The following is a 15,091-nucleotide window of genomic DNA, read 5'->3' as shown; positions in this document are numbered from 1 at the left end:
ATTGTAATTTACGGTAACTTGTCAATGTACCTTGAGCATCTGTTCGTTCTCGGCGGCAAACAACGACACCGAGCCAAACACCAGCTTGAAGAGCTTGAGGTAGAGGTTGGACAGCTCCACGTTGGAGCCCATCTCGGGGAGCCTCTCCAGGAGATACTCCACCAGGATGGTGGCAAACAGCGCCGACGTAGACAGGTTGGCCAGGAAGGAGTTCGCCACAATCTGGGACACATACAGGTTCAAGTTCAAGCATCATCAAGTGAAGCCTATCTTTTGTATAGTACATTTCATACAAAGTACATGTAAAGAGGGCACTAGAAAAAATCTATATACCGGTAAACAGATTGCAGTTACATTTGCAAAGAAATTACATACAAAATAAGAATCATGGTGGCGCCGCTGGCCTAGTGGTCCATGCGCATACCACTTAGGCTCTGATGCCTGACCACGTGTAGCGGGTTTGAATGCCGATCCCGATGACCTTTGCTGCGTATCACTCTCCCCCTCTCCCCCTCTCCTGTCCATCTACCGTCCTATCAATAAAGGCATAAAAGCCCCAAAACAAATCTTATTTAATTTTTTTTTTAATAAGAATCATGTATATTTGGTCTGAAGATGCTGCAAGCTGAAATGTTAAATAAATTATTTGGTGTTCCAGCATTTGAACAAACACACCTGGCTTTCACACCACAGATCAAAAAGCTTCTTCCAGTGAAGTTTTTAATTGTTTGTTTGTTTTCGCTGCTTCCATTACCCAATTTCCCCTCGGGGGAACATGAAATGTGTTTACGATTGATAAGGAAACAACCGTGTTCCAAGAAGTTCCACCCCCTTTCTTCTGCTGTAAGAAATCCACGCAGGACCACTTTGACCGTGCAGTGCGGCACCGAGTGCCGCACTGCAAGCTTGTAGATCTGCTATTTTAGAAAAGATTTTTAACATTTTGTGTAAATCTTTGAATATATATATTTTTAAAGCGAACATTTGGAACTCAAATATTTGCTTCTGAGGGGGTCCCTGATACATGATATTTCGAGATGGGGGTCGGCGGCAAAATCCACATAATTCCAGAGGTCCTTGGCATGAAATGGTTTGAGAACCACCGACATAGAAACATGTGTTTTTTTTTTTTTCAAAAACCTTAGAAGGATTTAGAAGACATTCATAGAATCGGGTCAAACACATTCAAAGACTTGGACAAACGCTCAACGACTTTACCATGTTATCGTCTGGTCTTACCAGTGTTGATTTCGTCGACTAAAACTATGACGAAAATTGTTTGTCGACTGCGTTTTTTTCACTGACAAAACTAAATAAAAACAAAATAAAAACTAAGCTGTGATGACTAAAACTAAGACTAAATATATTGACAATTTCGTCAACAAAATAAAAACTAGACTAAAACGTTAGGGAGGGACTAGTGCTGAAGAGAGTCCTTTTATGTTTGGTTGCTCTCAGGAGAAAATAGCAGATCTACAAGCTCACAACGCGGCGCGTTGCGACGCGTTGTGAGCTTGTAGATCGGCTATTTTCAGCACGCAACCCAAGTGTAAAATCAGTCATTACAATGCCATCAAGGCCTGCCAAAATACAGTTCAGTTGACTAAATCAACAGTAGATTTAGTCGCCTAAAACGTAGACTCAAACTGAAACTTTTCAGGTGACCAAATTATGACTAAAAATTAAGTTACATTTTTTTCAAAAGACTATGACTAAAACTAAATCAAAATTTGCTGTCAAAAAAACAACATTGGGTCTCACCTGCAACGCGTAGTTCTTGGAGATCCTCTCCACCATGTAAGGCACTGTGGTCTGGAAGATCTCCTTGAAGGTGAGGGGGTTCATCATGGTGAAGACCCCGGCAAAGTGCTCCAGCACCTCCTTCTCCTCCTTCATGCGCACCGTCTGGCAGTTGGCCACCCTGATGTAGGTCTGCTGGTTGTTGGCAACCTGTACCTAGCCAAGAGGGGGATGGGGCGCTGTGACACCATGCTGCTGCAGGGCCTCTACATGGTCATGATTATTCTACCAGCTGATTCTGGACGCAGATCTACAAGCTCACGGTGCGTTGCATGTTAGGAGTTAAGTATATAGGGCTTAACCACTTATATACCCCATACAGATCAATCTTAACACATATGGTGCCAACCCCGAGTTTCCCGAGTTTGTATTGGTACCAACGCTGTGCCAATTTTCTTTTTTCAATTTTTTTTTTTTTTTTTTTCAAAAATGTTTTTTGGACCTCCAGAAATGTGTTAGGCATGATCGCGATCGCAAAATTGCATGTTTAACCCCCATACCAACCCATTCTTTCAAACATGGCAGCCATGTTTGTCTACATCTGAAGAAAACATAATGGCTGATAAATCATGAATGCCTGAACGGATTTCCAAGCGGATTTTTTTGTTTGAAAGCTGTGAACAGTGGGCACACGTGGTGCATCATCTAGGCATGGGCGTGCACGATCCGTGCACTATAAATTACATGGAAGTCTATGGAGACCATGGCATCGCGGGACATTGAAGAGAAAAAATCATGGCACCAAAAAAGTTATTGTGCAATTAAGTAGGAGATGCAATAGCACCCAAAATCATCACTTACTGCAGAAACTTCACACTGGACTCTGACTTCAGAAGACATTTCAGCATTTTAATTCCTTGTTTTGAATGGTCTTGTGTGATGTTGAAATATTTTGAGATTTACATTTTTGATTTTCATGAGCAGAAAATAGCCAATCTATAAGATCACATGTCACATTGGCGACACATTATAAACTTGTAGATCTTCTGTTTTCATTTCATGTTATTCCATTTATTTTTTATGTTCGCCTGTTATGACATGGCCAGAATAGGGACGAATAGGTCCATCAGAGGAAGCGTGTGCACTGTGCTGGTCGTACCTGGTAGATGTCCAGGGCCTGCATGGCGTACTTCACCAGTTTGATGTAGATCTGGGTCTCCTTGGGCTGGAGCTGCTTGTTGGGAATGAACTGTGCCTCTGGGAATCCAAGCAGGAAAGGGAAGTTAGCGAGGTCAGCATGTCATATGGCGCCACCGATGCCACAATATAAGCAAAAAACGAATAAATAATTGCGAATCTGTAGCAGCTGATCTACAAGTAGATAAGCCATTGAGTTTTCTGTATAATAAGTCATTGTTTTGAGTGGTATTGTCTATCGTGTGATATTGTAATATCATGAGACGCTGGTTCTCAAAATGGATTCCAGGGACTCTGTGGGTTCCTTTAGGGCAGTGTTTCTCAACCACTGTGCCTGGGGACCTTTGGTGTGCCCCTGAGAAGGGTCAGGTGTGCCCCTTGAAACTGCTTGAAAGCCAGTATTGTACCGGTATTTATCATTTTAAAAATGATTTAAACTAGTGAAAACAGCCGATCTACAAGCACGTTGTGTGCTTGTAGATCGGCTGTTTTCACTACTGTTGTGTGACAGCCTTGTATGATGAAGCAGGGCTTTACTTTGCGAAGAAACGTACAAATTTGAAACTTGGAGATACAAGGTTTCTTCCCGACAGTGACAATATTTACAACCCCGTATTATGTTGGTGTGCCCATGGATTCTTGGGACATGAAAAGTGTGCCCATGCAGAAAAAAGGTTGAGAAACACTGCTTTAGGGCAAGTTTAGGGGGTCTAAATTGACCCATTCAAGTCTGTAACCCTGGCAGTGTACAAATGAACATTTGTACCCTGCCACGAGTTAAGGGTAGACCTTGAAATGTGAAAGTTTGAGAAATGGATTTTGGATTTTCATGAGCTGTATGCCACAAAAGAAAAATCCAGGGTTCCCACACATTTTTACCAATTAAATTCCAAAAAGTTTCCAAAACTTTTCCAGAATATTTAACCCAATTTCCAGGACTATATAACAATAATTCAACTCAATAACAAGTCGCCTATGCGCAATGCGTTGCGAGGCGTTGTGAGCATGTAGATCTGCTATTTTCACACTTTTTCAATAGTTAAAGCACAAAATAGCTATTTTCACAATTTCTGCCTCTAATATTTGACAATTTGGCCAATGTTTAATTTGTCATTTCAGAGTTATTAACAAAATCAATAACCAAAGACAATGCATAGCTATTTTTTTCCAGGACCTTCCAGGACCCTTGATCAATTCCAATAATTGTCTAATTTCAAAACATTTCCAGGAATTTCAAGACCGTGGGAACCCTGTCATGAGCTGCACGCCACTAAAAGAAAAAAATCAAAATGCAATCACCCCCGGGCGCCTTGCACGACGTGATGCCCCACGTGATGGTCTTCACGCCGCACACCAGCGTCTTGACCAGGCTGCGGCAGTCCGACACCTGGAACGTCTGCTTGTCCTCCTTGTCGCCTCCCGGCCGGTCGAAGGGCGTGGCCGGCGCCGGCGTGGCGGGCGCCGTGGGCGTGGCCACGGGGGTGGGCGTGGCGACGGGCGGGGGCAGGGCCGGCGTGGTGGAGGGCGTGGGGGTGGCGGGGGGGGCACCGACGCCCGGCAGCGCCGCCACCGGGTCCACCACGCCCATCTCCGACTGCGGCTTGCACTTCTTGAAGATGGTGACGAGCTGGTAGCGCGCGATGGTGTGGAACTTGAGCACAAACACCTGGAATAGGGTTTTAGGGATGAGACGAGATGAAAATGCGATTATTGTGACAAAATAAATCGCGATTTACGATATTATCGCGATAATCAAAATCCATTACCCTGGGGCGGAACATTTGCGAAAAAATAGCCGATCTACAAGCTCACAACGCGAGCTTGTACATCGGCTATTTTTTGGCAAAGACATTTGATACAGAGTGAATAAAAGACTGTATCAAGTACGTATGATAAGTCCTTTTACCAATTATAGAGGGTTTAAGTGGTACCGGATATGCAGCTCAGCAAATAAAAGCTGAATTGATCCCAGTGCATGACGGAGGACGATATCACGATAAATTAAATCTCCACGATACGATTATCGTGAGTGTTTTTTATCGCGATAAAAGATAATATCGCGTATCGTCCCATCCCTAATAGGGATGGTACAATAATCGTTATTGTCGTTTATCGTGATACAGAAAAATACTCGCAATAATCGTATTGTGGAGATTTAGATTTATCGTGATATTCATTAAGGTCGTGCACTTGGATCAATTCACCTTTTATTTGCAGAGCTGCATGTGGCAACACTTAAACCCTCTATAATTGGTAAAACCGACCTGTGAAGAACATACTTGATACAGTCTTTTTCTTTCACTCTCTACCAAATCTCGTTGCCAAAAAATAGCCAAGCTTGTAGATCGGCTATTTTTTGGCAAACGTTCCTCCCCCAGGATAACGGATGTTCAGAAACCATTATAACTGCATATGCTCTCATAATGTAATATTTGCTACCTCAAAATATAACTTAAGATGGTGAGCTCATTGGCATGACAGAGCAGGGAGTTCGCTGAGCGATGCATTTCCAAGTTAAACATGGATAGTTAATTGCTGTGTGAGTGACGACAGAAGACAAGAGGAGGACGCACAGAGAATATTGATTCAAAGATTCAGATTCATCTACAAGCTTGCAGCGAGGCACTCGGTGCCGCGCTGTGAGCTTGTATATCTGCTATTTTTCAATAGTTAAAGCATTCAATAATTCTAGGCTTAAATGTTAAACACGACTCCTGAGAGCGTTACCTCCAGCATCCTCATCAGGATGTCGCGGCCGTTGCCGTTCTCCTGCTCGGACTTGGAGCGGATGCAGTCCACCAGGTTGAGCAGCAGCTTGCAGGACATGGTCTGGATGTTGCTGGGCAGCGACTCGTCGTCGATGTTCTTGGCGAAGAGCTGCACGGCCAGCGACAGGTCCGTCAGGGGCAGGTTCTGGCGCACGTGGTGCACCAGGTCTGCCAGCGTGCTGTAGGCCAAGGGTCTGGAGGGAAGGAAGGCAAGGGCAAGAGATACCCCGAGTTACATAAAACATCTTAGATACAGGGTTCCCACACATTTTTAGTAATTCATTTGCAAAACTTTTCTAGAATATTTAACCCAATTTCCAGGACTATATAACAATATTTCAGCTCAATAACAGGTCGCTTACTCCTATGCGCAATGCCCAAAGACAGGTAGTGTATGCCAGTGGTTCTCAACCTTTTCAGGCTGTGACCCCCGAAATAATCATATTTGAAGAGAGTTGAGGAATTTTGTATAACACTGTTCTATTGTGAAAATGGCAGATCTACATGCTCACAACGTTGTGAGCATGTAGATCGGCTATTTTCACAATTTCTGCCTCTAATATTTGCAATTTGGCCCATGTTTAATTTGTCATTTCAGTGGTATTAACAAAATCAATAACCAAAGACAATGCATAGCTATTTCTTCCAGGACCTTCCAGGACCCTTGATAAATTCCAAAACTTTTCCAGTACTGGAAAAATATTTTTCTAATTTCAAAACATTTCCAGGAATTTCATGACCGTGGGAACCCTGCATCTTAGATAGGTTCTTCGAAGTACAGATGAGGTGGAGAACCGGGGTGACTGGAAGGAGACAACTCAGTTGTTAGATTGGCAGCTGTAGTTGAGTTGAATTAGCATGTGCACTGTGAAAGCCAGTTCAAATTAGTTATACTTGGCGATCTATACATTTCTGCCACCACGCGAGGGCTCGTCCGAGGACGACCTAGAGAGACTGCAGTGCATTAAATGTGAAACACCAATTGTAAAAAAAAAAAAAAACTAATCGTGCAGCCCTAGGAGATGTTACTGGAAAATCTGGGGTGGCTGGTGTCTTTGCACACTTGACCATTATGTGCCTTGTGAGCATAGTGACCCAAGTTTGACTCCATCTCCATGACATGAGATCATGTCTCCCATCTCTGCCCTTGGTTATCCAGCTCTCTACTATATTAAATAAAGCATTAAAAATCAAACCTCGGTTCGAAGTGGAGCGGTGAATTTGAGCAGCTGTACCCTATGTGAGTGAGTGAGTGAGTGTAAACTGTGCCTGTGAGTGAGTGGTGAGTGTGCCTGGCCTGCACAAAACAGCGCCCCTCCTTTAACTAGTGTGTTGTGTGTGGCCACTCAAGGTATTGCCCAGGCTACGGACAGGGCCAGCCAGCCACCCAGCCAGCCAGCCAGCCAGCCACATACCCACGGATATACCTGTTCATTGGGAGCGCTTTCACCGCTCCAAAAAAGTCATGGGAAAAATATGGGAAACTAAAGGGTAATGTTATGTTTTTTTTTAACTCATGACTTTGACAAAACCTGAATGGACCAAACCCTGAAGGCAAGGACCGAGCTGGCCAGACTTTGAGGTAATTCATCAAAATGATTAGTCACAATGTTTTTGGAGGACATTTTATTGATATGGCTCAGGATTTCCCAACTACATCATTGCCTGTAAAATCACACCCGTGTGAAGTGAGCGGTGCAGGTTGCTCAACAGCACCATACACTCTCTGGTCTAATTTTACGGACATTTGGGGGGTTAGCTGCTCAACAGCACCACTGGGTGCTTCCAAAAACAGAAAGAAAATGTAAAGAGTCTGGACCGTGACAATGAAACTTTGGGAGAAGGCGTTTGTCGAATTTGAGACTTTGCCTTCCAGAGCTGCCTTCCACAAACCATACCTTTGATTTACACAAATGGGTGGAGAGAGGAGGTAGATGGAGAAAAGAAGAAGTGACAACAGAGGCTCGACTTCATTTGAGAAGTGGGGCCAGGATGGAACTCACTCCGGAAAGAGACACAGAGAGGAGAGATGAAGATCAAAAGAAGCCAAAAAGATAAAATGAGCTGAGGAGGAGGAGGAGGGGGAGACAAAACAGGGAGACAAAGACATGAGACACAAGGAAGAGGTAAAGGACGAGTAGGTGGGTTAACGGCTGATATCGACAGCACTGCAAGTTCTCATCGTACCGCCTCGTACCTACCCATAACTAACTAAGTTATGACTGTTAATGAGGTGGTTAGGAGGGTTGAGGAGGCTGGATGGATCACGCGCTCTCAACTCCAACTAGGGGGAGGATGTCTGTCACCAACGACAAAAAACATTCAAACACCTTCACACCCCTCCGGAAAGAGGGTGCACGTTCTGCAGCCATGGGCTGACAGCCGGGGAGTTGTGTGGTGCAGCGCTCCAGACGGCCTCCCCCGAGCGCTTCAATGCTTCATTACTATGCTACGACTGCTTAGCCAACACCTGGAGGGAGCGATCACGAGGGGTGGAAGCAGGGTTCTGACACTTAACGGGCTCACGCAAGCATGATCACGCAGCGCATGCTCGTCTGCGCGCGCGTGTACTGTAGACACACACACACACACTCGTGCACTTACCGGAGAGTCTCCCGAGCGGTGTAGCCGGAGCCGATCAGGATGGATTCGTCGAAAAGTTTGTCCATGCAAGGTATGAACTCTGAGAAAACAAAAAAAGGAGATTAACTTTTAAGTACGCCAAGATGCGGTTCATTAAAAAAAACAAATTACTGAAAATATTCCAGTGCAAAGCAATAGCTGGTCACAGTTCGTTAAGAATATGTTTGTTCAATATGAAAAAATATGATTTAAGTGAGTCTGTGATTCACAAACCTGTAAGTTACAGAATTGAAAGGGTGAAGATTGAGGGAAAAGGCAAAAGGTTGAAGAATGTTGATTTTGTCGACTAAAACTATGACGAAAAATGTTTGTCGACTGCGTTTTTTTCATTGACTAAATATATTTACAATTTTGTCAACAAAATAAAAACTAGACTAAAACGTTAGGGAGAAGAGAGTCATTTTATGTTTGGTTGTTCTCAGGTGTCGCTTGCTGAAAATATTTTCAGCATGGAACCAAGTGTAAAATCAGTCATTACGATGCCATCAAGGCCTGCTAAAATACATTTTTAGTCAACTAAAATCTCATGATATTTAGTCGACTAAAATTAGACTAAAACTAAAACTTTTCAAGGTGACTAAATTATGACTAAAACAAAAGGACACTTTATTCAAAAGACTATGACTAAAACTAAATCAAAATTTGCTGTCAAAAACAACACTGAATGGTAGTATGTATGGTGGCATGTCTGTGTCTGCATATTATGTCTGTATGTGCACATGTGGACTTACGGCTGCGTAGGTCGGTGGTGAGGATGTGCTTGGCAGCAATGAGCAGCTCCTTGCGGAGATGTGCCGTTTCTGAGGGACAGTTGGACAGCAGCTGCAGCATGCCTTTCACCATCTGTTGAGAGTACTTCCCCACCAGGTCCTGATAGGACACAAGCACACACACACACGCACACACGCACGCACGCACGCACGCACGCACGCACGCACGCACGCACGCACGCACGCACGCACGCACGCACGCACGCACGCACACACACACACACACACACACACACACACACACACACACACACACACACACACACACACACACACACACACACACACACACACACACACACACACACACACACACACACACACACACACACACACACACACACACACACACACACACACACACACACACACACACACACACACACACAACCGTGAGAATAAACTTGACCTTTCACTCTGTACTTAGTCTGTTCCTTTTCCCCTCTACAACCAAGGAAGTTAAAATATAAGAAAGGGAAACCACGTGACCGCTGGTACCGGCCATGACGCTCCCATGGGTGCCAGAATGATGGAGCCGGCTAGATCAGCTCATGAACAAACCTGGAAGAAACACTATTTATGAACGACTGAGACCTTTGTCATATAATCTGTTCAGGAATATAAAAGAAAATATATCAAAGGTATTTTTACAATCACTTGCTTTTCGATGTGCACAGTGCATAATTAAATAATAATAATAACAGTAAATAATAATCGTTTCTGTCTCCGAAGTATCGCGAGATTTGGTTCACAGACAGGAAACGGTGGATAGTCTCGCGATACTGGCACCCATGGTGAGCTTCATGGCTGGACATGGCGTATCCCTGTTGTCACGTGATGTCCCTACCTCCTATTTACCTTGTCTACAACAAACCACTTAGCCGAGAATAGCCGATCTCCAAGCTCACAACGCCTCGCGCTTGTAGATCTGCTATTTTTGGCTAAAGTTCACAGAATATGGACACCAGGGTTCAAATAAAAAAGGAGAAAAAAAGTTTCTATCACTCAAAGATTTGGAGGACCCCCTGTAGTAACTCTGGGGACCCCCTATTGAAGACCCCTGCCTTATAGCATAAAGTTCCCATCATACCAGGATTATATGTTTTGCCATTCTATATCAACCACAGAAACTATCAAAAACGACTAAGAACAAAATGCTGTGTTCACTAAATTTCATAATATTATCATATCTAAGAAAGATATCTGGCCTATATTTGAAACCCCCGTGGACATACAGTATTTTCTAGCTGGCAAACAGACATACCTGGTAAATACGGATGATGTAGGCCAGGAAAGACAGGGTCTTGATCTGCGCAGCGATGAAATCGGCATACAGCTCTTTGTTGTAGAGCTTGTGTTGCCTTTGGAGAATACGAAATTGTTCAAGCACACACATTTGCAAACAATGCGTTTAGTCAGAGCCCCCATCACAGCGGGTTATGATTCCGCGTCGTCATCGTTTAACCCATTTAGGCCTAGGATTATTGAATGCTTTAACCAGTGAAAAATAGCAGATATACAAGCTCACAGCGCGAGTGCCGCGCTGCGAGCTTGTAGATCTGCTATTTTTTGAAAAAGTCGTGAAAATGTGTGAAAACCTTTGAATATATGTATTTTCAAAGCGAACGTTTGTAACTCAAATTTTGCTCCTGGGTGGTCCCTGGAACTAAATATTTTGAGATGGGGGCCCGTGGACAAATTCATATCATTTTGGGGGTCCTTGACATGAAATGGTTTTAGTACCACTGACATAGTAGTCTCTCAAGAACAGACTAACTGAGCTCCAGTTCAAGTGAAAAGGACCTTTTCTTGGACGATTGCTGGCCAGATTGCTGACATAGAAACATTAGGTTTTTCGAAAAAAAACCTTAGAAGGATTCAAAAGACACTCATAGAATCGGGTCAAAATTCAAATTTTCACGATTTTTCAAAAATAGCAGATCTACAAGCTCGCAGCGCGGCACTCGGTGCCGCGCTGTGAGCTTGTATATCTGCTATTTTTCAATAGTTAAAGCACAAAATAATGATACACAATAATGTGCACCCGTTCTGAATGGTTTAAGGCGCCAATTATAGAGGCTGAAATTACAAGCCGTATCACACAAGGGGGGGCCGATTGTTTGTGCCGAGGCCGTTGCCGCCCGTCATCAGGAAAACTTTCCATACCTGCCAGACTTCTACTTTTCTAAATTAGCTCAGCTCCACTTTGTTCCTGCATGGAATGCTTAATGCAGACTAGGGATGGGACGATGTGAAAATGTCATATCACGATTATTGTGACAAAATAAATTGCGATTTCTGAAATCATTGCGATAAAAGAAAATCCATTATCCTGGGGCGGAACCTTTGCCAAAAAAATAGCAGATCTAGAAGCTCACAACGCGTCACAACGTGACACGTTGTGAGCTTGTAGATCGGCTATTTTTTGGCAAAGACATTTGAGTGAGAAAAAGACTGTATCAAGTACGTATATTATAAGTACCTTTTACCAATTACAGAGGATTTAAGAGGTACCGGATATACAGCTCGGCAAATAAAAGGCGAATTGATCCCAGAGCATGACGGAGGACGATATCACGATAAATTAAATCTCCATGATACGATTATCGTGAGTGTTTTTTAATCACGATAAAATCGCATATCGTCCCATCCCTAATGTAGACACTCTTCGTGCCCACAGTCTTAACCTCCCTGCTATTGCTGCTAAGCCAATTTCTACCGTTTTAGAACCCCCCCACCCCCAATGGACTTTAACTCTGGCTTCAGTGGGTAAAATGCCAAGCAAAACACAGTAACTGCAAATCCCACAGCAGTCAAATCGATTATCCCAAAACGTTCCTAAACGTTACAAAGTAAAACGTTTGATTTCAAGTGGTCTCTCTCATCGCCATCCCAGACTACGGCATATGGCAATGTATATAGACGCAAGAAATGGTGCGCACGCACACACACACACACACACACGCACACACAGACACTAGGGCATTCACCAAATATTCCAATATTCGAATATCAAAGTCACTATTCGACGTTGTTCACCGAAGTCGACTATTCGCTTATTTTAATTTTTTTATTGTTTTCTCTTTAAAAAATATATAGTTTATAAAGCTTGGCTAGATAGGAAATCTTAAAAATGAGTTGTCAATGCCCCTGGTGGATGAATTTCTTAATGCTCTATATCAGGGGTTCTGAAACCTTTTTAGGCTGTGACCCCCAAAATAAACATTTGAACCCCACCCTTACAAGCAATTGGAATTGTAGGTATTACATTTAATGTGACTCGGTTCCGCAGATGAATATTGTGAAAATAGCTGATCTACATGCTCACAACGCCTCGCAAAGTTCGCCTCTTGCTTACTTAATATTTGACAGTTTGGCCAGTCCTGTTGAATATTCGACTATTTGAATACTTTGAGGTAGAATAATTCGAATACCTGTACTAAAAATCACTATTCGTGAATTCCCTAACACACACACACCCCCCTGTAAACATATATGTCTTACCTGGCCTGTGGGGACACCTGAAGCATGATGGTGTTCATGATGAGTGGGACAAACTCGGACACCACATTGTGGATGTTGAGTTTGTACAGCTGAAAAGGGACAGAGAAGACAGAGGAGCGGATATAACCTCCACTTATGACAAACCAATCTCATTTCAAACACTTCACACTTCAAAATTATGCTGCATCTCAAGTTTATGGGGCCTTGTTGCTATGTAGGAAGACGGCCCACTATTTACGCCACAAGTGGTCTCTCATCTCCATCCTAGACGACGGCATATGACAATGTATAGACGCAAGAAATGGCACACACTCTCTCTCACACACACACACAAATCTGTACAGGGTTCCCACACATCTTTACCTATTAATTTCCAAAACTTTTCCAGAATATTTAACCCGATTTCCAGGACTATATAACAATAATTCAGCTCAATAACGAGTCGCTTACTCCTATGCGCAATGCCTAAAGACAGGTACGCGTTGCGAGGCGTTGTGAGCATGTAGATCGGCTATTCTCACAATTTCTGCCGCTAATATTTGACAATTTGGCAATGGCCAATGCTGAATTTGTCATTTCAGAGGTATTAACAAAATCAATAACCAAAGACAATGTATAGCTATTTTTTCCAGGACCTTCCAGGACCCTTGATCAATTCCAAAACTTTTCCAGTACTGGGAAAATAGTTTTCTAATTTCAAAATATTTCCAGGAATTTCATGACCGTGGGAACCCTGTCTGTAGACATACAGTCCAGAGTCCACAGACATGTCATACCTGGGCTGTGGAGACACCTGAAGCATGATGGTGTTCATGACGAGTGGGACAAACTCTGACACCACATTGGTCCGCTAACTAGTTGTTTTAAAGTCATTACTGTTGGGTTAACTTTCAATACAATAGCATGGCATCTGCAGAACAGCTGTGAAATGAATGCAACAACCTCTGATGAGTAGATAGATGGCTTACCTGGTACATCAGCACCACTATAATGGGCAGCTCAGCCAGAACTTTGAGAGACAGGGACCCCCGTGGTATGATGGTGTGCTAAAGGTGGAAAGTGACACATGTTCACAACGAATCAACACCCAATTGCAAACTCGCCCTTTCCTTTCTTTTCTACTAGAAGGGGTGGGCGATATGGAAAAATACAATATCACGATATTTTCCCAAGCTGTATCACGATACACGATTTTATCACGATTCTTTTTCACGTTGGTTTTGATGGTTATTTTTCAAGTTACTTGACAAAAACTAGACTCTCTGGGTTCCTTTTGGGAGGTCTAAATAGAACTTTACAAGTATGTAACTCTGACAGTATACCTTACGGGTCCATTTGGTTTCATTTGTATACTGTCAGAGTTAAGTGGAGACCTTGACATTTTAAAGTTTGAGAACTACTGATTTAGACCAAAATGCAGGTTTAAATTGAATTCTGCAAAGAATCTCTGTATTAACGATTAAACACGAGTTTTTTTACAAGGCTCCCTAAATTGTATCACGATATATACGATATCTCTGAAAAGGCATAACGTGGAGACATTGTATCGTCTCCACGATAATTATCACCATATCGCCCATCCCTAACTACAACCTTACTGTAATCCACCACACGCAAATGCATATTGTCAGTGGCACAATGTTACGTGTTCAGGGTGAGTGTAGCCTGCTGCTGTCTGTAGTATGTGTTTGCACTGTTACTATGCTTTGAATGTCCCTGACTTCATGCATCTCAAGATGTATGGTCTGTCTAGGTTATTATTGAGACGTCGATGCTTCCCTTTCACACATCCTGAAGCGAATGCCTGCACATGCCTTTTAGTATTTAGTGAATTAAGGGATTGTAATACGACTACACAAAACACATTAGTAAAGTAATCCTTTCTGATCTGTTCTGAGGAATGTGATTTTCTTTTATCCATTAAGTAGGATCCATGTTTTCTGATGTTTCAGTTTATGCCATAACATGGTGTTCTGGTGCCATCCAGTGGTTATCAGTGGTATTGCCGAAAAGGAGGACAAATGAATGCTATGGATTTGATTCTGTACCAACCACCACTGTATCTGAATGGGAAGTGTGACAAACGTAATGGGATGAGGCTATGAGATACTGCATGTAAAGTTACTAATAGTTGCATATGGCCTGTTAAGTGTGGCTTCACTTTATGGCTCCGGCGCTAAAAATGACTGATTTTGGCGTATTTATCTCTCAGGCTTTGGGAAATGGGTTTATATGGCGAGCTCACCGTTCTCGTCTCGCTGTCCTCTCGCTCAGGGGCGGTCTTCACCAGCACTGACGTGATCATACCCACCATTTCTGGAGAGGGAACCGTGTTCTCTGCGATCACCTGGGGGTTCTCAAAGTAACGGGCCTGGTCGTAAAGGAGAACAACGGTTGGAGGAAATTGATTTTTTAGAACTGAATGAAAGAGAGAGAAAAGCTGGTTGTGGAGAGCTAGACGGCGAGGCA

The 15,091-nt window shown here is 43.2% G+C and overlaps 1 protein-coding gene across 2 annotated transcripts in view; it reads right to left on the bottom strand.

The window, feature by feature from the left end:
• Positions 1–15,091, bottom strand: part of trrap (transformation/transcription domain-associated protein) — a 216,545-nt gene that overhangs the window by 194,583 nt on the left and 6,871 nt on the right. The window contains exons 7-17 of one of the 2 annotated variants that reach the window (XM_080747821.1): positions 14,868–14,993; positions 13,591–13,668; positions 12,623–12,711; positions 10,383–10,479; positions 9,080–9,218; positions 8,310–8,388; positions 5,665–5,899; positions 4,237–4,603; positions 2,900–2,997; positions 1,762–1,956; positions 31–222 (exon numbers count right to left, since the gene is read on the bottom strand). In XM_080747821.1, the coding sequence (XP_080603947.1) occupies positions 31–222; positions 1,762–1,956; positions 2,900–2,997; positions 4,237–4,603; positions 5,665–5,899; positions 8,310–8,388; positions 9,080–9,218; positions 10,383–10,479; positions 12,623–12,711; positions 13,591–13,668; positions 14,868–14,993 (1,695 nt within the window). The remainder of the gene's footprint in view (positions 1–30; positions 223–1,761; positions 1,957–2,899; positions 2,998–4,236; positions 4,604–5,664; positions 5,900–8,309; positions 8,389–9,079; positions 9,219–10,382; positions 10,480–12,622; positions 12,712–13,590; positions 13,669–14,867; positions 14,994–15,091) is intronic. The other variant, XM_080747822.1, reaches the window with a different exon arrangement.

This window comes from Nannobrachium achirus, assembly GCF_963921795.1.
Source record: "Nannobrachium achirus genome assembly, chromosome: 18".
NCBI lineage: Eukaryota > Metazoa > Chordata > Actinopteri > Myctophiformes > Myctophidae > Nannobrachium > Nannobrachium achirus.
Note: the sequence above shows the minus strand (reverse complement) of the source record. Positions and strands in the feature narration are given on the sequence as shown.